Consider the following 26,477-nt stretch of genomic DNA (forward strand, 5'->3'; position numbering starts at 1 on the left):
AATACAAGAAACACAAGAGAAAAAAAGAGGAAGGGAGCCCTGTGAATCAAAAGGACCAACAGCACCCTGGGCGTGATGACCTGCACTTGTAATCACAACACTCAAGAGGGTGAGGCAGATGGATCACAGGACTGAACCTAGCCTGAGATGCATAGTACCCCCAACCCCACGCCAAAGACAACACATAGCAAGCTGAGAAATATACACTGATAGACGTAAATGTCAGGAAACCTGCACTACGATCCCACATAGAAAAAGATGGTTAAGAGCCAAGACCTAGAAGAGACACACAGAGTCAATTACGCGAAACTTACTTGGTGGCAAAGAGATGTATTGAGTCCTCATGGAAGTAGGGTGTAGGCTGGTGAAAGGGGGCCGGGCAGTGGAGCTGCTGCTGAACACAGGGAAGGTGCTGTGAGGGGGGCGAGGGGAGGGGGAGGAGAAAGGGGAAGACCCAGGAAGCCTTGTCTGGGATGAAGAGGAGTCGGAGACTGGCGAGGATGAGAAACGGGGAACTGAAGAAGTCAAAGAAGAGGTCACATGAGCTGCGGTTTCAGGGCCATCAGGTGAGGTTGGGGAGCGGGCTGAACTGGAGAAGATGGGTGGAGAGGAGGGCGAGACTGCGGCTGGGGAGGTGTGAGATGATGCTGGTGGCAGTGGTGACCTTGAACTGTGGGGTGTTAAAGTAGTTGGGGACCAATCTGAGGGTGGTGAACCGGGGAATGTTGATTCACCAGTAATGGTGGTAGATTGAGAGCTCTTAGCGGGATGGCTCGTGGACGTTGAAATCCCACTGCTTGGGAAGGTGGTGGATTCCAGAGTGAAGACTGTATGGGAGGTCTCAGTTGCTTGAGTTACTTGGGTTGGAAATAGGCTGGATGGGGAGGTTGTAGATGCATGTGTTTGGACTGTGCTGTGGGAGGTCTCAGAAGCTACAGTTCTTCCTGAGGACCTTGAGCTGCCCAGGAAAGTTGTAGACTCCTGGGTGAAGGTTGTCATTGGGGAGGTCTCAGTGTTCTGAGCTCCATCTGTTGAAATTGGGTGGCTTGGGGAGGTTGTAGACGCTTCAGTCAGGGCTGAGGTGAAGAATGTCTCAGGAGGTAGGGCTGTGTCTGGGGAAACTGAGCTGCTTGGAGAGGTTGTAGATTCCTGAGTGAAGACAGTTGTTTGCAAGGTAACAGGTGGTTGAGATGAATCTGTGGACATTGGGCTTCTTGGGGAGATTGTAAAAGACTCAGTCAGGGCTGAGGTGTGGGTGATCTCAGGAGGTACAGCTGTTCCTGTGGAAACCGAGCTGCTCAGGAAGGCTGTAGATTCCTCAGTGAAGACTGTTGTTTGGGAGGTCTCAGTTGCTTGGGTTACAGGTTTCAAAACTGGGCTCCTTGGAGAGGTTGTAGATGCCTCAGTCAGGGCTGTGGAGAGTGAGGAGTCAGGAGGAACAACTGTTTCTGGGGACACCGAGCTGCTGGGGAAGGTTGTAGATTCCTGGGTGGTGGCGGGTTTGGAGGTTTCAGTTGGTTGAGTTGCTTGTGTGGAAATTGGGCTGCTTGATGATGATGTAGATGCCTCAGTCAGGGCTGAGCTGTGCGAGACCTCAGGAGGTATAGAGGTTTCTGTGGAAATAGAGCTGGTTGCAAAGGGTGTAGACTCCAGAGTGAAGACTGTTGTTTGTGAGTCAGTGGGATGAGTTACATGAGCTGTAATTGGACTGATTGGGGATGTTGTAGATCCCTGATGATGGTGTGTGGTGGGGGAGCTCTCAGGAGCTACAGCACTTTCTGTGGAAATGGATCCTCTTGGCAATGTTGTATCAGTTGCTTGAGTTGCATGTGTTGAAATTGAGCTGGTCAAGGAGGTTGAAGATGCCTCAGTTGGGATGGTGGTGTGGGAGCTGTCAGGAGGTACAGCTGTTTGTGTGGAAATTGGGCTTCTTGGGAGGGTTGTAGGCTCCTGAGTGAAGACTGTTTTTTGGAAAGTGTCAGTGGATTGAGTTCCATGTGTAGAAAAGGAGCCCACTAACGATGTTGTAGATGCCTGCGCCTGTGCTGAGGTTTGTGAGATCTCAGGAGGTACACCTGTTTCTGTTGAAATGGAAGGGGATCTGGAGATGGTAGATTCCTGAGTCAAGACTTCTGGGGATGTCTCAGTTGCTTGAGCTGTTGGTGTAGAATTCAGGCTACTTGGGAAAGGTGTAGAATCTTCATTCAGAGTTGAGGTGTAGAAGGTCTCAGGAGTTAGAGATGTTTCTGCAGAAAATGAGCTGGTTGTGGAAGCTGTAGATTCCTGGGTGAAGACTGTTATTTGAGATGTTTTGGTGGCTTGAGTTGCATGTGTGGAAATCAGGCTGCTTGGGGAAGTTGTAGTTGCTTCTGTCAGGGAAGAGGTGTGGGAGGTAACAGGAGATACAACTGTTTCTGTGGAAATTGAGGGGCTTGACAAGGATGTAGACTCCTGAGTGAAGACTGTTTTGGAGGTTTCAGCTGATTGAGCTGCATGTGTCAAAGCTGAGCTGCTTGGCAAGGTTGTAGATGCCTCAGTTTGGACTGTGACATAGGAACTCTCAGGAGGTAGAGGAGTTTCCATGGAAGTTGACCTGCCTGGAAATGTGGTAGATTCCTGAGAGATGATTGTTTTTTGGGATGTCTCAGATGCTTGAGTTGCTTGTGTTGAAATCAAGCTGACTGAGGAGGTTGAGTATGCCTCATTCTGTCTTGTAGTAGATGAGGTGTCAGGAGGGACAGCAGTTTCTGGGAAAACTGAGCTGCTTGGGAAGGTTGTAGACGTCTGAGTAAATATTGGGTTCAAGGGTTCTGTTGCTTGAGTTGAATGTGTTGAAACTGGGCTCCTTTGGGAAGTGGTAGGTTCCTGAGTGAAGACTGTTTCCCATGATTCAGCTGGTTGAGTTTCATGTGTTGACACTGGGGTCCTTGAGGAGGCTGTAGATGCCCCACTTACAGCTGAGGTGTAGGAGCTTTCAGGAGGTCCAGCTGTGTCTGTAGAAATGGAGGGGGATGTGAGGATAGTAGATTCCTGAGTGAAGACTCTTGGGGATGTCTCAGTTGCTTGAGCTGTTTGTGTAGAACTTGGGCTAGGTGGGGAGGTGGTAGACTCTGGAGGAAGAGCTGAGGTGTAGGGTTTTTCAGGAGTTACAGCTGTTTCTGTGGAAATTGTGCTGGTTGGGAAGGTTGTAGTAGATTCCCGGGGGAAGACTGTTGTTTGAGAGCCTGCAGTAGTGTGAGTTGCCTGTGACAGAACTGGGCTGCTCTGGGAGGTTGTAGATGAGTCAGTGTGGACTGTGGTGTGAGTGATCTGAGGAGGCCCAGTGGTTTCTGTCAACATTGGGCTGCTAGAGAAGGTTGTGGGTTCCAGAGTGAAGACAGTCGTTTGGAATGACTCTGTGGGTTGAGATGTCTGTGTTGAAATTGAGCTGCTCGGGGAGGTTGTGGAGGCCTCATTTTGGACTGTAGTGTGGGAGCCCTCAGGAGGTAAAGCACTTTCTCTTAAAGTTGAGGAGCTCTGGAAAGTTGTAGATTCCTGAGGTAAGGCTGTTTTGTGGGAGGTCTCAGTTGCTTGTGTTGAAAATGAGCTACTCAGGGAGGTTGTAGATGCTTCAGGTTGGACTGTGGTGTGGGAGCTCTCAGGAGGTACAGCTGTTTCTGGTGAAATTGAGGGGGTTCGGAAGATTGTAGGTTCCTGTGTGGAGACTGTTGGGGATTTCTCAGTTCCTTCTGTGGCATGTGTAGAAATCAGGCTACTAAGGGATGTCGTGGATTCCTTATTCAGAGCTGAGGTGTAGGACAATTCAGTAGGTAGGGCTGTTTCTGGGGAAACTGAGCTGCTTGGAGTGGTTGTAGATTCTTGAGTGAAGATGGTTGTTTGCAAGGTATCAGGTGGTTGAGATGAATCTGTGGAAATGGGGCTTCTTGGGGAGGTTGTAAGAGGTTCAGTCAGGACTGAGGTGTGAGTGATCTCAGGAGGTACAGCTGTTCCTGTGAAATATGAGGTGCTTGGGAAGGGTGTAGATTCCTCAGTGAAGACTGTTTTGGAAACCTCAGGGACTTGTGTTCCAAGGGTTGTAATCAGGCTGTTTGGGGATGTTGTTGATTCCCCAGGTTCCGGTGTGGAGTGGGTGTTCTCAGGGGGTACAGCTGTTTCTGAAGCTATTGAGGTGGTTGCAAAGGTTGTAGCTTCCTGAGTGAGGACGATTGTTTGGAAGGAATCAGTGGCTTGAGTTGCTTGTGTTGGAATCAGGCTGCTTTGGGGTATTGTAGATGCCTCAGATGGGTGTGTGGTCTGGGAGTTCTCAGGAGGAACAATTGTTCCTGTGGAAACTGAGCTGCTTGGGAAGGTTGTAGACTTCTGAGTAGATACAGTCTCCATAGAGTCTGTTGCCTGACTTGCATGGGTTGAAATCAGGTTGTTTGGGGATGTTGTAGATTCCTGACTGAACACGGTTGTTGGAGAGGTCTCCAAAGCTTCAGTTGACTGTGTCAATATTGGACTTCTTAGGGATGTTGTAGGTGCATCAGTCAGGGCTGAGGTGTGGGTGACATCAGAAGATACAGCGGCTTCTGTGGAAATTGAACTGCTTAGCAAGATTGTAGAAGACTGAGTGAAGACTGTTGTTTGAGATGTCTCAGTTGTTTGAGTTGCTATTGTTGAAATCAAATTGCTCTGGGAAGTTGTGTATGGCTCAGTATGTCCTGTAGTGAGTGAGGTGTCAGGAGGAATAGCTGTATCTGTGGGACTTGAGCTCCCTGGGAAGGTTGAAGACTTCTGAGTAAATATTGTGTTGGTGGGCTCTGCTGCTGGAGTTGGATGTGTTGAAATTGGGCTGCTTTGGGAAGTTGTAGATTCCAGAGTGGACACGGTTTCCCATGATTCAGTTGGTTGAGTTTCCTGTGTTGACACTGGGGTTCTTGAGGAGGCTGTAGATGTCTCATTTACAGCTGAGGTGTGGGAGCTCTCAGGGGGTCCAGCTGTGTCTGTGGAAATGGAGGGGGATGTGAGGATAGTAGATTCCTGAGTGAAGACTCTTGGGGATGTCTCAGTTGCTTGAGCTGTTTGTGTAGAACTTGGGCTAGGTGGGGAGGTTGTAGACTCGGGAGGAAGAGCTGAGGTGTAGGGGTTTTCAGGAGTTATAGCTGTTTCTATGGAAATCGTGCTGGTTGGGAAGGTTGGAGATTCCTGAGGGAAGACTGTTGTTTGAGAGCCTGCAGTAGTGTGAGTTGCCTGTGACAGAATTGGGCTGCTCTGGGAGGTTGTAGATGCCTCAGTGTGGACTGTGGTGTGAGTGATCTGAGGAGGCCCAGTGGTTTCTGTCAACAATGGGCTGCTAGAGAAGGTCATGGGTTCGAGAGTGAAGACAGTCGTTTGGAATGACTCTGTGGGTTGAGATGTCTGTGTTGAAATTGAGCTGCTCGGGGAGGTTCTGGAGTCCTCATTTTGGACTGTAGTGTGGGAGCTCTCAGGAGGTACAGCACTTTCTCTTAAAGTTGAGGAGCTCTGGAAAGTTGTCGATTCCTGAGGTAACACTGTTTTGTGGGAGGTCTCAGTTGCTTGTGTTGAAAATGAGCTACTCAGGGAGGTTGTAGATGCTTCGGGTTGGACTGTGGTGTGGGAGCTCTCAGGAGGTACAGCTGTTTCTGGTGAAATTGAGGGGGTTCGGAAGATTGTAGGTTCCTGAGTGGAGACTGTTGGGGATTTCTCAGTTCCTTCTGTGGCTAGTGTAGAAATCAGGCTACTAAGGGATGTTGTCAATTCCTTATTCAGAGCTGAGGTGTAGGACAGTTCACTAGGTAGGGCTGTTTCTGGGGACATTGAGCTGCTTGGAGAGGTTGTAGACTCTTGAGTGAAGATGGTTGTTTGCAAGGCATCAGGTGGTTGAGATGAATCTGTGGAAATGGGGCTTCTTGGGGAGGTTGTAAGAGGTTCAGTCAGGACTGAGGTGTGAGTGATCTCAGGAGGTACAGCTGTTCCTGTGGAAAATGAGGTGCTTGGGAAGGGTGTAGATTCCTCAGTGAAGACTGTTTTGGAAGCCTCAGGGACTTGTGTTCCAAGGGTTGTAATCAGGCTGTTTGGGGATGTTGTCGATTCCCCAGGTTCCGGTGTGGAGTGGGTGTTCTCAGGGGGTACAGCTGTTTCTGAAGCTATTGAGGTGGTGGCAAAGGTTGTAGCTTCCTGAGTGAGGACGATTGTTTGGAAGGAATCAGTGGCTTGAGTTGCTTGTGTTGGAATCAGGCTGCTTTGGGGTATTGTAGATGCCTCAGATGGGTGTGTGGTCTGGGAGTTCTCAGGAGGAACAATTGTTCCTGTGGAAACTGAGCTGCTTGGGAAGGTTGTAGACTTCTGAGTAGATACAGTCTCCATAGAGTCTGTTGCCTGACTTGCATGGGTTGAAATCAGGTTGTTTGGGGATGTTGTAGATTCCTGACTGAACACGGTTGTTGGAGAGGTCTCCAAAGCTTCAGTTGACTGTGTCAATATTGGACTTCTTAGGGATGTTGTAGGTGCATCAGTCAGGGCTGAGGTGTGGGTGACATCAGAAGATACAGCGGCTTCTGTGGAAATTGAACTGCTTAGCAAGATTGTAGAAGACTGAGTGAAGACTGTTGTTTGAGATGTCTCAGTTGTTTGAGTTGCTATTGTTGAAATCAAATTGCTCTGGGAAGTTGTGTATGGCTCAGTATGTCCTGTAGTGAGTGAGGTGTCAGGAGGAATAGCTGTATCTGTGGGACTTGAGCTCCCTGGGAAGGTTGAAGACTTCTGAGTAAATATTGTGTTGGTGGGCTCTGCTGCTGGAGTTGGATGTGTTGAAATTGGGCTGCTTTGGGAAGTTGTAGATTCCAGAGTGGACACGGTTTCCCATGATTCAGCTGGTTGAGTTTCATGTGTTGACACTGGGGTCCTTGAGGAGGCTGTAGATGCCCCATTCACAGCTGAGGTGTAGGAGCTCTCAGGGGGTCCAGCTGTGTCTGTTGAAATGGAGGGGGATGTGAGGATAGTAGATTCCTGAGTGAAGACTCTTGGGGATGTCTCAGTTGCTTGAGCTGTTTGTGTAGAACTTGGGCTAGGTGGGGAGGTGGTAGACACCGGAGGAAGAGCTGAGGTGTAGGGGTTTTCAGGAGTTACAGCCGTTTCTGTGGAAATTCTGCTGGTTGGGAAGGTTGTAGATTCCTGAGGGAAGACTGTTGTTTGAGAGCCTGGAGTAGTGTGAGTTGCCTGTGACTGAATTGGGCTGCTCTGGGAGGCTGTAGATGCCTCAGTGTGGACTGTGGAGTGAGTGATCTGAGGAGGCCCAGTGGTTTCTGTCAACATTGGGCTGCTAGAGAAGGTTGTGGGTTCCAGAGTGAAGACAGTTGTTTGGAATGACTCTGTAGGTTGAGATCCAGGTGTTAAACTTGAGCTCTTTCGGGAGGTTGTAGATGCCTCAATTTGGACTGTAGTGTGGGAGCCCTCAGGAGGTACAGCACTTTCTCTTAAAGTTGAGGAGCTCTGGAAAGTTGTCGATTCCTGAGGTAAGGCTGTTTTGTGGGAGGTCTCAGTTGCTTGTGTTGAAAATGAGCTAATCAGGGAGGTTGTAGATGCCTCAGGTTGGACTGTGGTGTGGGAGCTCTCAGGAGGAACAGCTGTTTCTGATGAAATTGAGGTGGTTCGGAAGATTGTAGGTTCCTGAGTGGAGACTGTCGGGGATTTCTCAGTTCCTTCTGTGGCATGTGTAGAAATCAGGCTACTAAGGGATGTCGTCGATTCCTTATTCAGAGCTGAGGTGTAGGACAATTCAGTAGGTAGGGCTGTTTCTGGGGAAACTGAGCTGCTTGGAGAGGTTGTAGATTCTTGAATGAAGATGGTTGTTTGCAAGGTATCAGGTGGCTGAGATGAATCTGTGGAAATGGGGCTTCTTGGGGAGGTTGTAAGAGGTTCAGTCAGGACTGAGGTGTGAGTGATCTCAGGAGGTACAGCTGTTCCTGTGGAAAATGAGGTGCTTGGGAAGGGTGTAGATTCCTCAGTGAAGACTGTTTTGGAAGCCTCAGGGACTTGTTTTCCAAGGGTTGTAATCAGGCTGTTTGGGGATGTTGTCGATTCCCCAGGTTCCGGTGTGGAGTGGGTGTTCTCAGGAGGTACAGCTGTTTCTGAAGCTATTGAGGTGGTGGCAAAGGTTGTAGCTTCCTGAGTGAGGACGATTGTTTGGAAGGAATCAGTGGCTTGAGTTGCTTGTGTTGGAATCAGGCTGCTTTGGGGTATTGTAGATGCCTCAGATGGGTGTGTGGTCTGGGAGTTCTCAGGAGGAACAATTGTTCCTGTGGAAACTGAGCTGCTTGGGAAGGTTGTAGACTTCTGAGTGGATACAGTTTCCATAGAGTCTGTTGCCTGACTTGCATGGGTTGAAATCAGGTTGTTTGGGGATGTTGTAGATTCCTGACTGAACACGGTTGTTGGAGAGGTCTCAAAAGCTTCAGTTGACTGTGTCAATATTGGACTTCTTAGGGATGTTGTAGGTGCATCAGTCCGGGCTGAGGTGTGGGTGACATCAGAAGATACAGCGGCTTCTGTGGAAATTGAACTGCTTAGCAAGATTGTAGAATTCTGAGTGAAGACTGTTGTTTGAGATGTCTCAGTTGTTTGAGTTGCTATTGTTGAAATCAAATTGCTCTGGGAAGTTGTGTATGGCTCAGATTGTCCTGTAGTGAGTAAGGTGTCAGGAGGAATAGCTGTATCTGTGGGACTTGAGCTCCCTGGGAAGGTTGAAGATTTCTGAGTAAATATTGTGTTGGTGGGCTCTGCTGCTGGAGTTGGATGTGTTGAAACTGGGCTCCTTTGGGAAGTGGTAGGTTCCTGAGTGAAGACTGTTTTCCATGATTCAGTTGGTTGAGTTTCATGTGTTGACACTGGGGTTCTTGAGGAGGCTGTAGATGCCCCATTCACAGCTGAGGTGTAGGAGCTCTCAGGGGGTCCAGCTGTGTCTGTGGAAATGGAGGGGGATGTGAGGATAGTAGATTCCTGAGTGAAGACTCTTGGGGATGTCTCAGTTGCTTGAGCTGTTTGTGTAGAAATTGGGCTAGGTGGGGAGGTGGTAGACTCCGGAGGAAGAGCTGAGGTGTAGGGGTTTTCAGGAGTTACAGCTGTTTCTGTGGAAATTCTGCTGGTTGGGAAGGTTGTAGATACCTGAGGGAAGACTGTTGTTTGAGAGCCTGGAGTAGTGTGAGTTGCCTGTGACTGAATTGGGCTGCTCTGGGAGGCTGTAGATGCCTCAGTGTGGACTGTGGAGTGAGTGATCTGAGGAGGCCCAGTGGTTTCTGTCAACATTGGGCTGCTAGAGAAGGTTGTGGGTTCCAGAGTGAAGACAGTTGTTTGGAATGACTCTGTAGGTTGAGATCCAGGTGTTAAACTTGAGCTCTTTCGGGAGGTTGTAGATGCCTCAATTTGGACTGTAGTGTGGGAGCCCTCAGGAGGTACAGCACTTTCTCTTAAAGTTGAGGAGCTCTGGAAAGTTGTCGATTCCTGAGGTAAGGCTGTTTTGTGGGAGGTCTCAGTTGCTTGTGTTGAAAATGAGCTAATCAGGGAGGTTGTAGATGCCTCAGGTTGGACTGTGGTGTGGGAGCTCTCAGGAAGAACAGCTGTTCCTGATGAAATTGAGGGGGTTCGGAAGATTGTAGGTTCCTGTGTGGAGACTGTTGGGGATTTCTCAGTTCCTTCTGTGGCATGTGTAGAAATCAGGTTACTAAGGGATGTCATTGATTCCTTATTCAGAGCTGAGGTGTAGGACAATTCAGTAGGTAGGGCTGTTTCTGGGGACACTGAGCTGCTTGGAGAGGTTGTAGATTCTTGAGTGAAGATGGTTGTTTGCAAGGTATCAGGTGGTTGAGATGAATCTGTGGAAATGGGGCTTCTTGGGGAGGTTGTAAGAGGTTCAGTCAGGACTGAGGTGTGAGTGATCTCAGGAGGTACAGCTGTTCCTGTGGAAAATGAGGTGCTTGGGAAGGGTGTAGATTCCTCAGTGAAGACTGTTTTGGAAGCCTCAGGGACTTGTGTTCCAAGTGTTGTAATCAGGCTGTTTGGGGATGTTGTAAATTCCTGACTGAACATGGTTGTTGGAGAGGTCTCAAAAGCTTCAGTTGACTGTGTCAATATTGGACTTCTTAGGGATGTTGTAGGTGCATCTGTCAGGGCTGAGGTGTGAGTGACATCAGGAGGTCCAGCTGTTTCTGTGGAAAGTGAACTGCTTGGGAAGTTTATATACTCCTGAGTGAGGAGTGTTGTTTGAGATGTCTCAGTTGTTTGAGTTGCTATTGTTGAAATCAAATTGCTCTGGGAAGTTGTGTATGGCTCAGTATGTCCTGTAGTGAGTGAGGTGTCAGGAGGAATAGCTGTATCTGTGGGACTTGAGCTCCCAGGGAAGGTGGCAGACTTCTGAGTAAAGATGGTGTTTGATGTTTCTGTTGCTGGAGTTGGATGTGTTGAAATTGGGCTGCTTTGGGAAGTTGTAGATTCCAGAGTGGACACGGTTTCCGATGATTCAGTTGGTTGAGTTGCAAGTGTTGACACTGGGGTCCTTGAGGAAGCTGTAGATTCCTCGGTGATGACTGTTGTTAGAGAAGACTCAGGAGATTGAGTGGCTTCTGTCACAACTGGGCTGCTTTGGGAGGCTGAGGGTGACTCAGTTGGACCTGTGGTGCGGGAGCTCCCGGGTGAGACAGCTGTTTCCGTCAAAACCGAGCTGCCTGGGGAGGCTGTAGACTCCTGAGTAACAATTGATTTTGAGGTTTCTGTTGCTTGAGTTGCATGGGTTGAAATCAGGCTGCTTCGGGAGGATGTGGATTCCTGGGTGAACACTGTTATTTGTGATGCTTCAGTACCTTGAGTTGCATCTGTTGAAATTGGGCTGCTTTGGGAAATTTTTGAGTCCTCAGTCAGGAAAGAGGTGGAGGGGGTTACAGGAGATACAACTGTGTCTGTGTAAGCAGAGCTGCTTGGAGAGGGTGTGGACTCCTGAGTGAACTCTGCTTTGGAGGTTTCAGTTGCTTGAGTTGCATGTGTTGAAACTGAGCTGGTCAAGGAGGTTGTAGTTGCCTCAGTTGGGATGGTGGTGTGGGAGCTGTCAGGGGCTGCAGCTGTTTCTGTGGAGACTGGGCTTCTTGGGAGGGTTGTAGGCTCCTGAGTGAAGACTGTTTTTTGGGAAGTGTCGGTGGGTTGTGTTCCATGTGTTGAAACCGAGCCCCTGGATGATGTTGTAGATGCCTCCTCAGTAGGGACAGATGTTTGGGTGACATCTGGAGGCCCAGTGGTTTCTGTGGAACTTGAGCTGCTTTGGAAGGTTGCAGACTTCTGAGTAAAGATGGTGTTTGATGTTTCTGTTGCTTGAGCTGAATGTGTTGAAACTGGGCTCCTTTGGGAAGTGGTAGGTTCCTGAGTGAAGACTGTTTTCCATGATTCAGCTGGTTGAGTTTCATGTGTTGACACTGGGGTCCTTGAGGAGGCTGTAGATGCCTCATTTACAGATGAGGTGTAGGAGCTCTCAGGGGGTCCAGCTGTTTCTGTTGAAATGGAGGGGGATGTGAGGATAGTAGATTCCTGAGTGAAGACTCTTGGGGATGTCTCAGTTGCTTGAGCTGTTTGTGTAGAAATTGGGCTAGGTGGGGAGGTGGTAGACTCCGGAGGAAGAGCTGAGGTGTAGGGGTTTTCAGGAGTTACAGCCGTTTCTGTGGAAATTGTGTTGGTTGGGAAGGTTGTAGATTCCTGAGGGAAGACTGTTGTTTGAGAGCCTGGGGTAGTGTGAGTTGCCTGTGACAGAATTGGACTGCTCTGGGAGGCTGTAGATGCCTCAGTGTGGGCTGTGGTGTGAGTGATCTGAGGAGGCCCAGTGGTTTCTGTCAACATTGGGCTGCTAGAGAAGGTTGTGGGTTCCAGAGTGAAGACAGTCGTTTGGAATGACTCTGTGGGTTGAGATGTGTGTGTTGAAATTGAGCTGCTCGGGGAAGTTGTGGAGGCCTCAAACTGGACTGTGGTGTGGGAGCCCTCAGGAGGTACAGTTGTGTCTTTGGAACCTGGGCTGCCTGGGAAGGTTGTGGATTCCTGGGTGAACAGTGTCATTTGTGATGTCTCCATGGGTAGACTTGCATGTGTTGAAACTGAGCTGCTCATGGAGGTTGTAGATGCCTCAGGTTGGACTGTGGTGTGGGAGCTCTCAGTGGCCACACCAGTTTCTGATGACCTTGAGGGAGTTGTGAAGATGGTAGATTCCTGAGTGTAGATGGTAGATTCCTGAGTGTAGACTGTTGGGGATGTGTCAGTTCCTTGAGTGGCTTGTGTAGAAACCAGGGCACTTGAGGATGTTGTTGATTCCTTAGTCAGAGCTGAAGTGAAGGATGTGTCGGGAGGTAGCGCTGTTTCTGGGAAAACTGAGCTGCTGGGAGGGTCTGTAGATTCCTGAGTGAAGACAGTTTTGGAGGTCTCAATGGCTTGAGATGCATGGGTTGAAATCGGGCTACTCTGGGAAGTAGCAGGTGCCTCAGACAGGAAAGAAGTGTGGGTGACATCAGGAGGTACAGCAGTTTGTGATGAAACTGAGCTGGCTGGGAAGGTTGTAGATTCCTCGGTGATGACTGTTGTTAGAGAAGACTCAGGAGATTGAGTGGCTTCTGTCACAACTGGGCTGCTTTGGAAGGCTGAGGATGACTCAGTTGGACCTGTGGTGGGGGAGCTCCCGGGTGAGACAGCTGTTTCCGTCAAAACCGAGCTGCCTGGGGAGGCTGTAGACTCCTGAGAAAAAATTGATTTTGAGGTTTCTGTTGCTTGAGTTCCATGGGTTGAAATCAGGCTGCTTGGGGAGGATGTGGATTCCTGGGTGAACACTGTTATTTGTGATGCTTCAGTACCTTGAGTTGCATCTGTTGAAATTGGGCTGCTTTGGGAAATTTTTGAGTCCTCAGTCAGGAAAGAGGTGGAGGGGGTTACAGGAGATACAACTGTGTCTGTGTAAGCAGAGCTGCTTGGAGAGGGTGTGGACTCCTGAGTGAACTCTGCTTTGGAGGTTTCAGTTGCTTGAATTGCATGTGTTGAAACTGAGCTGGTCAAGGAGGTTGTAGTTGCCTCAGTTGGGATGGTGGTGTGGGAGCTGTCAGGGGCTGCAGCTGTTTCTGTGGAGACTGGGCTTCTTGGGAGGGATGTAGGCTCCTGAGTGAAGACTGTTTTTTGGGAAGTGTCGGTGGGTTGTGTTCCATGTGTTGAAACCGAGCCCCTGGGAGATGTTGTAGATGCCTCTTTAGTCAGGACAGTTGTTTGGGTGACATCTGGAGGCCCAGTGGTTTCTGTGGAACTTGAGCTGCTTTGGAAGGTTGCAGACTTCTGAGTAAAGATGGTGTTTGATGTTTCTGTTGCTTGAGCTGAATGTGTTGAAACTGGGCTCCTTTGGGAAGTGGTAGGTTCCTGAGTGAAGACTGTTTTCCATGATTCAGCTGGTTGAGTTTCATGTGTTGACACTGGGGTCCTTGAGGAGGCTGTAGATGCCTCATTCACAGCTGAGGTGTAGGAGCTCTCAGGGGGTCCAGCTGTTTCTGTTGACATGGAGGGGGATGTGAGGATAGTAGATTCCTGAGTGAAGACTCTTGGGGATGTCTCAGTTGCTTGAGCTGTTTGTGTAGAAATTGGGCTAGGTGGGGAGGTGGTAGACTCCGGAGGAAGAGCTGAGGTGTAGGGGTTTTCAGGAGTTACAGCTGTTTCTGTGGAAATTGTGCTGGTTGGGAAGGTTGTAGATACCTGAGGGAAGACTGTTGTTTGAGAGATTGGGGTAGTTTGAGTTGCCTGTGACAGAACTGGGCTGCTCTGGGAGGCTGTAGATGCCTCAGTGTGGACTGTGGTGTGAGTGATCTGAGGAGGCCCAGTGGTTTCTGTCAACATTGGGCTGCTAGAGAAGGTTGTGGTTTCCAGAGTGAAGACAGTCATTTGGAATGACCCTGTGGGTTGCGATCCAGGTGTTAAACTTGAGCTCTTTCGGGAGGTTGTGGAGGCCTCAGTTTGGACTGTAGTGTGGGAGCCCTCAGGAGGTACAGCACTTTCTCTTAAAGTTGAGGAGCTCTGGAAAGTTGTCGATTCCTGAGGTAAGGCTGTTTTGTGGGAGGTCTCAGTTGCTTGTGTTGAAAATGAGCTACTCAGGGAGGTTGTAGATGCTTCGGGTTGGACTGTGGTGTGGGAGCTCCCAGGAGGTACAGCTGTTTCTGATGAAATTGAGGTGGTTCGGAAGATTGTAGGTTCCTGAGTGGAGACAGTTGGGGATTTCTCAGTTCCTTCTGTGGCATGTGTAGAAATCAGGCTACTAAGGGATGTCGTCGATTCCTTATTCAGAGCTGAGGTGTAGGACAATTCAGTAGGTAGGGCTGTTTCTGGGGAAACTGAGCCGCTTGGAGAGGTTGTAGATTCTTGAGTGAAGATGGTTGTTTGCAAGGTATCAGGTGGTTGAGATAAATCTGTGGAAATGGGGCTTCTTGGGGAGGTTGTAAGAGGTTCAGTCAGGACTGAGGTGTGAGTGATCTCAGGAGGTACAGCTGTTCCTGTGGAAAATGAGGTGCTTGGGAAGGGTGTAGATTCCTCAGTGAAGACTGTTTTGGAAGCCTCAGGGACTTGTGTTCCAAGGGTTGTAATCAGGCTGTTTGGGGATGTTGTCGATTCCCCAGGTTCCGGTGTGGAGTGGGTGTTCTCAGGAGGTACAGCTGTTTCTGAAGCTATTGAGGTGGTGGCAAAGGTTGTAGCTTCCTGAGTGAGGACGATTGTTTGGAAGGAATCAGTGGCTTGAGTTGCTTGTGTTGGAATCAGGCTGCTTTGGGGTATTGTAGATGCCTCAGATGTGTGTGTGGTCTGGGAGTTCTCAGGAGGAACAATTGTTCCTGTGGAAACTGAGTTGCTTGGGAAGGTTGTAGACTTCTGAGTAGATACAGTTTCCATAGAGTCTGTTGCCTGACTTGCATGGGTTGAAATCAGGTTGTTTGGGGATGTTGTAGATTCCTGACTGAACACGGTTGTTGGAGAGGTCTCAAAAGCTTCAGTTGACTGTGTCAATATTGGACTTCTTAGGGATGTTGTAGGTGCATCAGTCCGGGCTGAGGTGTGGGTGACATCAGAAGATACAGCGGCTTCTGTGGAAAATGAACTGCTTAGCAAGATTGTAGAAGTGAAGACTGTTGTTTGAGATGTCTCAGTTGTTTGAGTTGCTGTTGTTGACATCATATTGCTCTGGGAAGTTGTGTATGGCTCAGTATGTCCTGTAGTGAGTGAGGTGTCAGGAGGAATAGCTGTATCTGTGGGACTTGAGCTCCCTGGGAAGGTTGAAGATTTCTGAGTAAATATTGTGTTGGTGGGCTCTGCTGCTGGAGTTGGATGTGTTGAAATTGGGCTGCTTTGGGAAGTTGTAGATTCCAGAGTGGACACGGTTTCCCATGATTCAGCTGGTTGAGTTTCATGTGTTGACACTGGGGTCCTTGAGGAGGCTGTAGATGCCCCATTCACAGCTGAGGTGTAGGAGCTCTCAGGGGGTCCAGCTGTGTCTGTTGAAATGGAGGGGGATGTGAGGATAGTAGATTCCTGAGTGAAGACTCTTGGGGATGTCTCAGTTGCTTGAGCTGTTTGTGTAGAAATTGGGCTAGGTGGGGAGGTGGTAGACTCCGGAGGAAGAGCTGAGGTGTAGGGGTTTTCAGGAGTTACAGCCGTTACTGTGGAAATTGTGCTGGTTGGGATGGTTGTAGATTCCTGAGTGAAGACTGTTTTTTGAGAGCCTGGAGTTTTATGAGTTGCCTGTGACAGCACTGAGCTGCTCTGGGAGGCTGTAGATGCCTCAGTGTGGACTGTGGTGTGAGTGATCTGAGGAGGCCCAGTGGTTTCTGTCAACATTGGGCTGCCAGAGAAGGTTGTGGGTTCCAGAGTGAAGACAGTCGTTTGGAATGACTCTGTGGGTTGAGATGTCTGTGTTGAAACTGAGCTGCTTGGGGAGGTTGTAGATGCATCAGGCTGGACAGTACTGGGAGAACTCTCAGGAGGTACGACTGTTTCTGAAGAAACTGATTTGGTTGCAAAGGTCGTAGATTTCTGAGTGAAGCCTACTAGGGATGTCTCAGTACCTTGAGTATCTTGTGTGGAACTCAGGCTGCCTGGGAAAGTTGTAGAGGCCTCAGATTGGGATGTGATGTGGGTGACCTCAGAAGACACAGCAGTTTCTGAAGAAACCAAGCTGCTAGGGAGGGGTGTAGATTTTTGAATGAAGGCTGTTTGGGAAGTCCCAGGGGCTTGAGTTGTTTGTGTAGAAATTGAGCTGCTTGTGGATGTGGTAGAGGACCCCATTAGGGTACTAGAGGATGAGGTATCAGAAGGGACAGCTGGTTCTGTTAACATTGGACTGCTTGGGATGGTTGTGGATTCCTGAGTGAAGACTGCTGCTTGAGAGATCTCAGGAGCTTGAGTTGTTTTTGTCAAAATTGTGCTGCTTAGGGAAGTTGTAGATGCCTCAGTCAGGGCAGAAGTGTGGGGGACATCAGGAGGTGCAACGGTTTCTGAGGAAATTGAGCTCCTTGGCAAGGTTGTAGATTTTTGAGTGAATTCTGTTTTGGATGTTTCAGCAGGTTGAGTTGCATGTGCTGAAATTGAGCTGCTCTGGGAGGTTGTAGATGCCTCAGGTTGGACAGTACTGGAAGAACTCTCAGGAGGTACAGCTGTATCAATGGAAACTGAGCTGCTTAGGAAGGATGTAGACTTCTGAGTAGATACAGTCTCCATAGAGTCTGTTGCCTGACTTGCGTGGGTTGATATCAAGTGGTTTGGGGATGTTGTAGATTCCTGACTGAACACTGTTGTTGGAGAGGTCTCAAAAGCTTCAGTTGACTGTGTTAATATTGGACTTCTTAGAGATGTTGTAGGTGCATCAGTCAGGGCTGAGGTGTGGGTGACATCAGGAGGTTCAGCTTTTTCTGTGGAAATTGAACTGCTTAGCAAGATTGTAGAATCCTGAGTGAAGACTGTTGTTTGAGATGTCTCAGTTCTTTGAGTTGCTGCTGCTGAAATCAAGCTGCTCTTGGAGGTTGTGTAAGGCTCAGATTGTCCTGTAGTGAGTGAGGTGTCAGGAGGAATAGCTGTATCTGTGGGACTTGAGCTCCCTGGGAAGGTTGAAGACTTCTGAGTAAATATCGTGTTGGTGGGCTCTGTTGCTGAGGTTGAATGTGTTGAAACTGGGCTCCTTTGGGAAGTGGTAGGTTCCTGAGTGAAGACTGTTTTCCATGATTCAGCTGGTTGAGTTTCATGTGTTGACACTGGGGTCCTTGAGGAGGCTGTAGATGCCTCATTTACAGCTGAGGTGTAGTAGCTCACAGGGGGTCCAGCTGTGTCTGTAGAAATGGAGGATGATGTGAGGATAGTAGATTCCTGAGTGAAGACTCTTGGGGATGTCTCAGTTGCTTGAGCTGTTTGTGTAGAACTTGGGCTAGGTGGGGAGGTTGTAGACTCCGGAGGAAGAGCTGAGGTGTAGGGGTTTTCAGGAGTTACAGCCGTTTCTGTGGAAATTGTGCTGGTTGGGAAGGTTGTAGATTCCCGGGGGAAGACTGTTGTTTGAGAGCCTGGAGTAGTGTGAGTCGCCTGTGACAGAACTGGGCTGCTCTGGGAGGCTGTAGATGCCTCAGTGTGGACTGTGGTGTGAGTGATCTGAGGAGGCCCAGTGGTTTCTGTCAACATTGGGCTGCTAGAGAAGGTTGTGGTTTCCAGAGTGAAGAGAGTCGTTTGGAATGACTCTGTGGGTTGAGATGTCTGTGTTGAAATTGAGCTGCTCGGGGAGGTTGTGGAGGCCTCAAACTGGACTGTTGTGTGGGAGCTCTCAGGAGGTACAGCTGTGTCTTTGGAACCTGAGCTGCCTGGGAAGGTTGTGGATTCCTGGGTGAACAGCGTCATTTGTGATGTCTCGGTGAGTAGACTTGCATGTGTTGAAACTGAACTGCTCGGAGAGGTTGTAGATGCCTCAGGTTGGACTGTGGTGTGGGAGCTCTCAGGGGCCACAGCAGTTTCTGATGACCTTGAGGGAGTTGTGAAGATGGTAGATTCCTGAGTGTAGACTGTTGGGGATGTCTCAGTTCCTTGAGTGGCTTGTGTAGAAACCAGGGCACTTGAGGATGTTGTTGATTCCTTAGTCGGAGCTGAAGTGAAGTATGTGTCTGGAGGTAGAGCTGTTTCTGGGAAAACTGAGCTGCTGGGAGGGTCTGTAGATTCCTGAGTGAAGACAGTTTTGGAGGTCTCAATGGCTTGAGATGCATGGGTTGAAATCGGGCTACTCTGGGAAGTAGCAGGTGCCTCAGTCAGGAAAGAAGTGTGGGTGACATCAGGAGGTACAGCAGTTTCTGATGAAACTGAGCTGGCTGGGAAGGTTGTAGATTTCTCGGTGATGACTGTTGTTAGAGAAGACTCAGGAGATTGAGTGGCTTCTGTCACAACTGGGCTGCTGTGGGAGGCTGAGGGTGACTCAGTTGGACCTGTGGTGCGGGAGCTCCCGGGGGAGACAGCTGTTTCAGTCAACACCGAGCTGCCTGTGGAGGCTGTAGACTCCAGAGTAACAACTGATTTTGAGGTTTCTGTTGCTTGAGTTGCATGGGTTGAAATCAGGCTGCTTGGGGAGGATGTGGATTCCTGGGTGAACACTGTTATTTGTGATGCTTCAGTACCTTGAGTTGCATCTGTTGAAATTGGGCTGCTTTGGGAAATTTTTGGGCCCTCAGTCAGGAAAGAGGTGGAGGGTGTCACAGGAGATACAACTGTGTCTGTGTAAGCAGAGCTGCTTGGAGAGGTTGTGGACTCCTGAGTGAACTCTGCTTTGGAGGTTTCAGTTGCTTGAGTTGCATGTGTTGAAACTGAGCTGGTCAAGGCGGTTGTAGTTGCCTCAGTGGGGATGGTGGTGTGGGAGCTGTCAGGGGCTGCAGCTGTTTCTGTGGAGACTGGGCTTCTTGGGAGGGTTGTAGGCTCCTGAGTGAAGACTGTTTTTTGGGAAGTGTCGGTGGGTTGTGTTCCATGTGTTGAAACCGAGCCCCTGAAAGATGTTGCAGATGCCTCCTTAGTCAGGACAGATGTTTGGGTGACATCTGGAGGCACAGTGGTTTCTGTGGAACTTGAGCTGCTTTGGGAGGTTGCAGACTTCTGAGTAAAGATGGTGTTTGATGTTTCTGTTGCTTGAGCTGAATGTGTTGAAACTGGGCTCCTTTGGGAAGTTGTAGGTTCCTGAGTGAAGGCTGTTTTCCGTGATTCAGCTGGTTGAGTTTCATGTGTTGACACTGGGGTCCTTGAGGAGGCTGTAGATGCCCCATTTACACCTGAGGTGTAGGAGCTCACAGGGGGTCCAGCTGTGTCTGTAGAAATGGAGGATGATGTGAGGATAGTAGATTCCTGAGTGAAGACTCTTGGGGATGTCTCAGTTGCTTGAGCTGTTTGTGTAGAACTTGGGCTAGGTGGGGAGGTGGTAGACTCCGGAGGAAGAGCTGAGGTGTAGGGGTTTTCAGGAGTTACAGCCGTTTCTGTGAAAATTGTGCTGGTTGGGAAGGTTGTAGATTCCCGGGGGAAGACTGTTGTTTGAGAGCCTGGAGTAGTGTGAGTTGCCTGTGACAGAACTGGGCTGCTCTGGGAGGCTGTAGATGCCTCATTGTGGACTGTGGTGTGAGTGATCTGAGGAGGCCCAGTGGTTTCTGTCAACATTGGGCTGCTAGAGAAGGTTGTGGTTTCCAGAGTGAAGAGAGTCGTTTGGAATGACTCTGTGGGTTGAGATGTCTGTGTTGAAATTGAGCTGCTCAGGGAGGTTGTGGAGGCCTCAAACTGGACTGTTGTGTGGGAGCCCTCAGGAGGTACAGTTGTGTCTTTGGAACCTGAGCTGCCTGGGAAGGTTGTGGATTCCTGGGTGAACAGCGTCATTTGTGATGTCTCGGTGAGTAGACTTGCATGTGTTGAAACTGAACTGCTCGGAGAGGTTGTAGATGCCTCAGGTTGGACTGTGGTGTGGGAGCTCTCAGGGGCCACAGCAGTTTCTGATGACCTTGAGGGAGTTGTGAAGATGGTAGATTCCTGAGTGTAGACTGTTGGGGATGTCTCAGTTCCTTGAGTGGCTTGTGTAGAAACCAGGGCACTTGAGGATGTTGTTGATTCCTTAGTCGGAGCTGAAGTGAAGTATGTGTCTGGAGGTAGAGCTGTTTCTGGGAAAACTGAGCTGCTGGGAGGGTCTGTAGATTCCTGAGTGAAGACAGTTTTGGAGGTCTCAATGGCTTGAGTTGCATGTGTTGAAATCGAGCTACTCTGGGAAGTAGCAGGTGCCTCAGTCAGGAAAGAAGTGTGGGTGACATCAGGAGGTACAGCAGTTTCTGATGAAACTGAGCTGGCTGGGAAGGTTGTAGATTTCTCGGTGATGACTGTTGTTAGAGAAGACTCAGGAGATTGAGTGGCTTCTGTCACAACTGGGCTGCTGTGGGAGGCTGAGGGTGACTCAGTTGGACCTGTGGTGCGGGAGCTCCCGGGGGAGACAGCTGTTTCAGTCAACACCGAGCTGCCTGTGGAGGCTGTAGACTCCTGAGTAACAATTGATTTTGAAGTTTCTGTTGCTTGAGTTGCATGGGTTGAAATCAGGCTGCTTGGGGAGGATGTGGATTCCTGGGTGAACACTGTTATTTGTGATGCTTCAGTACCTTGAGTTGCATCTGTTGAAATTGGGCTGCTTTGGGAAATTTTTGGTTCCTCAGTCAGGAAAGAGGTGGAGGGTGTCACAGGAGATACAACTGTGTCTGTGTAAGCAGAGCTGCTTGGAGAGGTTGTGGACTCCTGAGTGAACTCTGCTTTGGAGGTTTCAGTTGCTTGAGTTGCATGTGTTGAAACTGAGCTGGTCAAGGCGGTTGTAGTTGCCTCAGTGGGGATGGTGGTGTGGGAGCTGTCAGGGGCTGCAGCTGTTTCTGTGGAAACTGGGCTTCTTGGGAGGGTTGTAGGCTCCTGAGTGAAGACTGTGTTTTGGGAAGTGTCGGTGGGTTGTGTTCCATGTGTTGAAACCAAGGCCCTGGGAGATGTTGTAGATGCCTCCTCAGTCAGGACAGATGTTTGGGTGACATCTGGAGGCACAGTGGTTTCTGTGGAACTTGAGCTGCTTTGGAAGGTTGCAGACTTCTGAGTAAAGATGGTGTTTGATGTTTCTGTTGCTTGAGCTGAATGTGTTGAAACTGGGCTCCTTTGGGAAGTGGTAGGTTCCTGAGTGAAGACTGTTTTCCATGATTCAGCTGGTTGAGTTTCATGTGTTGACACTGGGGTCCTTGAGGAGGCTGTAGATGCGCCATTTACAGCTGAGGTGAAGGAGCTCTCAGGGGGTCCAGCTGTGTCTGTTGAAATGGAGGGGGATGTGAGGATAGTAGATTCCTGAGTGAAGACTCTTGGGGATGTCTCAGTTGCTTGAGCTGTTTGTGTAGAAATTGGGCTAGGTGGGGAGGTTGTAGACTCCGGAGGAAGAGCTGAGGTGTAGGGGTTTTCAGCTGTTTCTGTGGAAATTGTGCTGGTTGGGAAGGTTGTAGATTCCTGGGGGAAGACTGTTATTTGAGAGCCTGGGGTAGTGTGAGTTGCCTGTGACAGAACTGGGCTGCTCTGGGAGGCTGTAGATGCCTCAGTGTGGACTGTGGTGTGAGTGATCTGAGGAGGCCCAGTGGTTTCTGTCAACATTGGGCTGCTAGAGAAGGTTGTGGGTTCCAGAGTGAAGATAGTTGTTTCGAATGACTCTGTGGGTTGAGATCCAGGTGTTAAACTTGAGCTCTTTGCGAAGGTTGTAGATGCCTCAAACTGGACTGTAGTGTGTGTGCTCTCAGGAGGTACAGCACTTTCTCTTAAAGTTGAGGAGCTCTGGAAAGTTGTAGATTCCTGAGGTAAGGCTGTTTTGTGGGAGGTCTCAGTTGCTTGTGTTGAAAATGAGCTACTCAGGGAGGTTGTAGATGCTTCAAGTTGGACTGTCGTGTGGGAGCTCTCAGGAGGTACAGCGGTTCCTGATGAAATTGAGGGGGTTCGGAAGATTGTAGGTTCCTGAGTGGAGACTGTTGGGGATTTCTCAGTTCCTTCTGTGGCATGTGTAGAAATCAGGCTACTAAGGGATGTCGTGGATTCCTTATTCAGAGCTGAGGTGTAGGACAATTCAGTAGGTAGGGCTGTTTCTGGGGACACTGAGCTGCTTGGAGAGGTTGTAGATTCTTGAGTGAAGATGGTTGTTTGCAAGGTATCAGATGGTTGAGATGAATCTGTGGAAATGCGGCTTCTTGGGGAGGTTGTAAGAGGTTCAGTCAGGACTGAGGTGTGAGTGATCTCAGGAGGTACAGCTGTTCCTGTGGAAAATGAGGTGCTTGGGAAGGGTGTAGATTCCTCAGTGAAGACTGTTTTGGAAGTCTCAGGGACTTGTGTTCCAAGTGTTGTAATCAGGGTGTTTGGGGATGTTGTAGATTCCTGACTGACCATGGTTGTTGGAGAGGTCTCAAAAGCTTCAGTTGACTGTGTCAATATTGGACTTCTTAGGGATGTTGTAGGTGCATCTGTCAGGGCTGAGGTGTGAGTGACATCAGGAGGTCCAGCTGTTTCTGTGGAAAGTGAACTGCTTGGTAAGGTTGTAGACTCCTGAGTGAGGACTGTTGTTTGAGATGTCTCAGTTGTTTGAGTTGCTATTGTTGAAATCAAGCTGCTCTGGGAAGTTGTGTATGGCTCAGTCTTTCCTGTACTGAGTGAGGTGTCAGGAGGAATAGCTGTATCTGTGGAACTTGAGCTCCCAGAAAAGGTGGCAGACTTCTGAGTAAATATTGTGTTGGTGGGCTCTGTTGCTGGAGTTGGATGTGTGGGAATTGGGCTCCTTTGGGAAGTTGTAGATTCCAGAGTGGACAAGGTATCCCATGATTCAGTTGGTTGAGTTTCATGTGTTGACCCTGGGGTCCTTGAGGAGGCTGTAGATGCCTCATTTACAGCTGAGGTGTGGGAGCTCTCAGGGGGTCCAGCTGTGTCTGTTGAAATGGAGGGGGATGTGAGGATAGTAGATTCCTGAGTGAAGACTCTTGGGGATGTCTCAGTTGCTTGAGCTGTTTGTGTTGAACTTGGGCTAGGTGGGGAGGTTGTAGACTCCGGAGGTAGAGCTGAGGTGTAGGGGTTTTCAGGAGTTACAGCGGTGTCTGTGGAAATTGTGCTGGTTGGGAAGGTTGTAGATTCCTGAGGGAAGACTGTTGTTTGAGAGCCTGGGGTAGTGTGAGTTGCCTGTGACAGAATTGTGCTGCTCTGGGAGGCTGTAGATGCCTCAGTGTGGACTGTGGTGTGAGTGATCTGAGGAGGCCCAGTGGTTTCTGTCAACATTGGGCTGCTAGAGAAGGTTGTGGTTTCTGGAGTTATCGTTATTGGGAATGATTCTGTAGGTTGAGATCCATGTGCTGGAATTGGGCTGCTCGGGGAGTTTGTAGATGCCTCAATTTTGTTTGTGGTATGGGAGCTCTCAGTTCGTACAACACTTTCTGTTGTGATTGAGGGGGATGTGATGATTGTTGAATCCTGAGTGAAGGCTGTTGTTTGGATTGTCTCAGTTGCTTGATTTGCTTGTGTAGAAATTGGGCTACTTGGGAAAATTGTAGAATCTTCAATCATTGTTGAGGTCTCAGGAGTTAGAGCTGTTTCTTCAGAAATTGAACTGGTTGTGGAAGTTGTAATTTCCTGGGTGAAGATTGTTATTGGTGATGTCTCAGTTGGTTGAGTTGCATTTGTCAAAATCGGGTTGCTTGGGGAAGTTGTTGATGCCTCAGTTCGGGCGGAGGTGTGATTGGCATCAGGTGGTACAACAGATTCTGTGGAAATTGAGCTAGTTGGTAAGGTTATAGATTCCTCAGACAAGACTGTTGTATGGGAGGTATCAGTTGGTTGAGTTGCATGTGTGGAGATGACGCTGCTTATTGAGGCTGTAGATTCTTCATTAGTGTGGGTGTTCTCAGGAGGTACAGTAGTTTCTGTGGAACTTGAGCTGCTTGGAAAGGTTGTAGACTCCTTAGTAAACAATGTTTTCAATGTTTTTGTTGTTTTCGTTGCATGGGTTGAAACTGAGCTGCTTGGGGAAGTCCTGGATTCCTGGGTGAGTTTTGTTATTACTGATAACTCAGTGGGTTGAGTTGCATGTGTTGAAAATGGGTTGCTTTGGGAAGTTGTTGGTGTCTCAGTCAGGGAAGAGCTAGAGGAGGTCACAGGAGATGCAACAGTTTCTGTGGACATTGAGCTGCCTGGGAAGGTTGTAGACTCCTGGGTGAAGGTTGTCATTGGGGAGGTCTCAGTGGTCTGAGCTCCATCTGTTGAAATTGGGTGGCTTGGGGAGGTTGTAGACGCTTCAGTCAGGGCTGAGGTGAAGAATGTCTCAGGAGGTAGGGCTGTTTCTGGGGAAACTGAGCTGCTTGGAGAGGTTGTAAGTTCCTGAGTGAAGACAGTTGTTTGTAAGGTATGAGATGGTTGAGATGAATCTGTGGACATTGGGCTTTTTGGGGAGATTGTAAAAGACTCAGTCAGGGCTGAGGTGTGGGTGATCTCAGGAGGTACAGCTGTTCCTGTGGAAACCGAGCTGCTCAGGAAGCCTGTAGATTCCTCAGTGAAGACTGTTGTTTGGGAGGTCTCAGTTGCTTGAGTTACAGGTTTCAAAACTGGGCTCCTTGGAGAGGTTGTAGATGCCTCAGTCAGGGCTGTGGAGAGTGAGGTGTCAGGAGGAACAACTGTTTCAGGGGACACCGAGCTGCTGGGGAAAGTTGTAGATTCCTGGGTGGTGGCTGTTTTGGAGATTTCAGTTGGTTGAGTTGCATGTGTGGAAAGCAGGCTGCCTGATGATGATGTAGATGCCTCAGTCAGGGCTGAGGTGTGCGAGACCTCAGGAGGGACAGATGTTTCTGGGGAAACTGAGCTGGATGCAATGGCTGTAGATTTCTGAGTGAAGACTACTGGGGATGTCTCAGTACCTTGAGTATCTTGTGTGGTAATCAGGCTGCCTGGGGAAGTTGTAGATGCCTCAGATTGGGATGTGGTGTCGATGATCTCAGGAGGGACAGCAGCTTGGGAGGAAATTGAGCTTCTTGGGAAGGGTGTAGATTCCTGAGTGAAGGCTGTTTTTTGGGATGTCTCTGTTGCTTGAGTTGCTTGTGTTGAAATCAAGCCGCTCTGGGAGGTTGGGTTTGCTTCAGTCTGTCCTGTAGTGGGTACTGTGTCAGGAGGGACAGCAGTTTCTGTGGATCCTGAGCTGCTTGGGAAGGTTGTAGACTCCTGTGTAAATATTGTTTGTGAGGTTTCTGTTGCCTGAGTTGCATGTGTTGAGATTGGGATGCTTTGAAAGGCAGTAGATTCGTGAGTGAAGATTGTTTTTGTGGTCTTGGTTATTCCTTGTGTTATGACTGGGCTGCTTTGGGAGGCTGTAGATGCCTCAGTCAGGAAAGAAGTGTGGGTGACATCAGGAAGTACAGCAGTTTCTGATGAAACTGAGCTGGCTGGGAAGGTTGTAGATTCCTCGGTGATGACTGTTGTTAGAGAAGACTCAGGAGATTGAGTGGCTTCTGTCACAACTGGGCTGCTTTGGGAGGCTGAGGGTGACTCAGTTGAAACTGTAGTGTGGTGGCTCTCAGGGGGTACAGATGTTTCTGATGAAGTTGAGGGGGGTGTGAAGAGTGTAGATCCCTGAGTGAAGACTGTTGGAGATTTCTCAGTTCCATGAGTTGCTTGTGTTGAACTAAGGCTACTTGGGGAGGTTGTAGACTCCTCAGTCAGAGCTGGGATATAGGAGGTGTCAGCAGGTACAGCAGTTTCTCTGGAAATTGAGCTGCTGGGGAAGGCTGTGGACTCCTGAGTGAAGACTGCTGTTTGGGAGAACTCAGTAACTTGGGTTGAATGTTTTGAATTTGGGCTGCTTGGGAATGCTGTAGATTCCTTAGTCAAGCCTGTGGCGTGGGGGGTCTCAGAAGGTACAGCTGTATCTCTTGAAATTGAGCTTCCTTGGAAGGTTTCAGCTTCTGTAGTGAGCACAGTTGACTCAGAAATTTCAGCATTTGGAGTTGTATGGGTTGGTAGGACCGGTTTTGAAGAGGTTTCTACCGTCTTTGATGTGGCTGTTGATCTTGGGGTGCTTTGGTTAGGTGTTGATCCTTCATCTGGGTCTGTACTCTGGAAGTTTCTGGTGGTCTCTGGTGTGGGTGTTGAACTTGTGTTTCCTAGTTCAGTTGTGGTCCCCTTTCCAAGGACTGTCGTCTGAGAGTCTTCAGTGGTCCTGGATGCCTCTGCTGAACCATTTGCTGATTTGGTTATGTCTGTTTCTATCGTTTGGATGCTCCCAGCGGACACCGTTGTGTGTGCTGAATTTGTGGGGCTTGACGATGTTGTAGATCCATACACAGCAGATTTTGCAGCCGAGTAGCCTGGGGTTGGTGTTGCTGTGTTGTGTTGTCGTTGGTTTGTTCCACCTGTTGTTAACT

At 49.1% G+C, this 26,477-nt stretch overlaps 1 protein-coding gene across 2 annotated transcripts in view; it reads right to left on the minus strand.

The window, feature by feature from the left end:
* Muc12 (mucin 12, cell surface associated) overlaps positions 1-26,477 on the minus strand; it is a 39,378-nt gene that overhangs the window by 11,861 nt on the left and 1,040 nt on the right. For both annotated transcript variants that reach the window (XM_076560843.1, XM_076560841.1), the window contains exon 2: positions 315-26,477. In XM_076560843.1, the coding sequence (XP_076416958.1) occupies positions 315-24,501 (24,187 nt within the window). In that variant the 5' untranslated portion in view covers positions 24,502-26,477. The remainder of the gene's footprint in view (positions 1-314) is intronic.

Source organism: Peromyscus maniculatus, chromosome 23 (genome assembly GCF_049852395.1).
Source record: "Peromyscus maniculatus bairdii isolate BWxNUB_F1_BW_parent chromosome 23, HU_Pman_BW_mat_3.1, whole genome shotgun sequence".
NCBI classification, from domain to species: domain Eukaryota; kingdom Metazoa; phylum Chordata; class Mammalia; order Rodentia; family Cricetidae; genus Peromyscus; species Peromyscus maniculatus.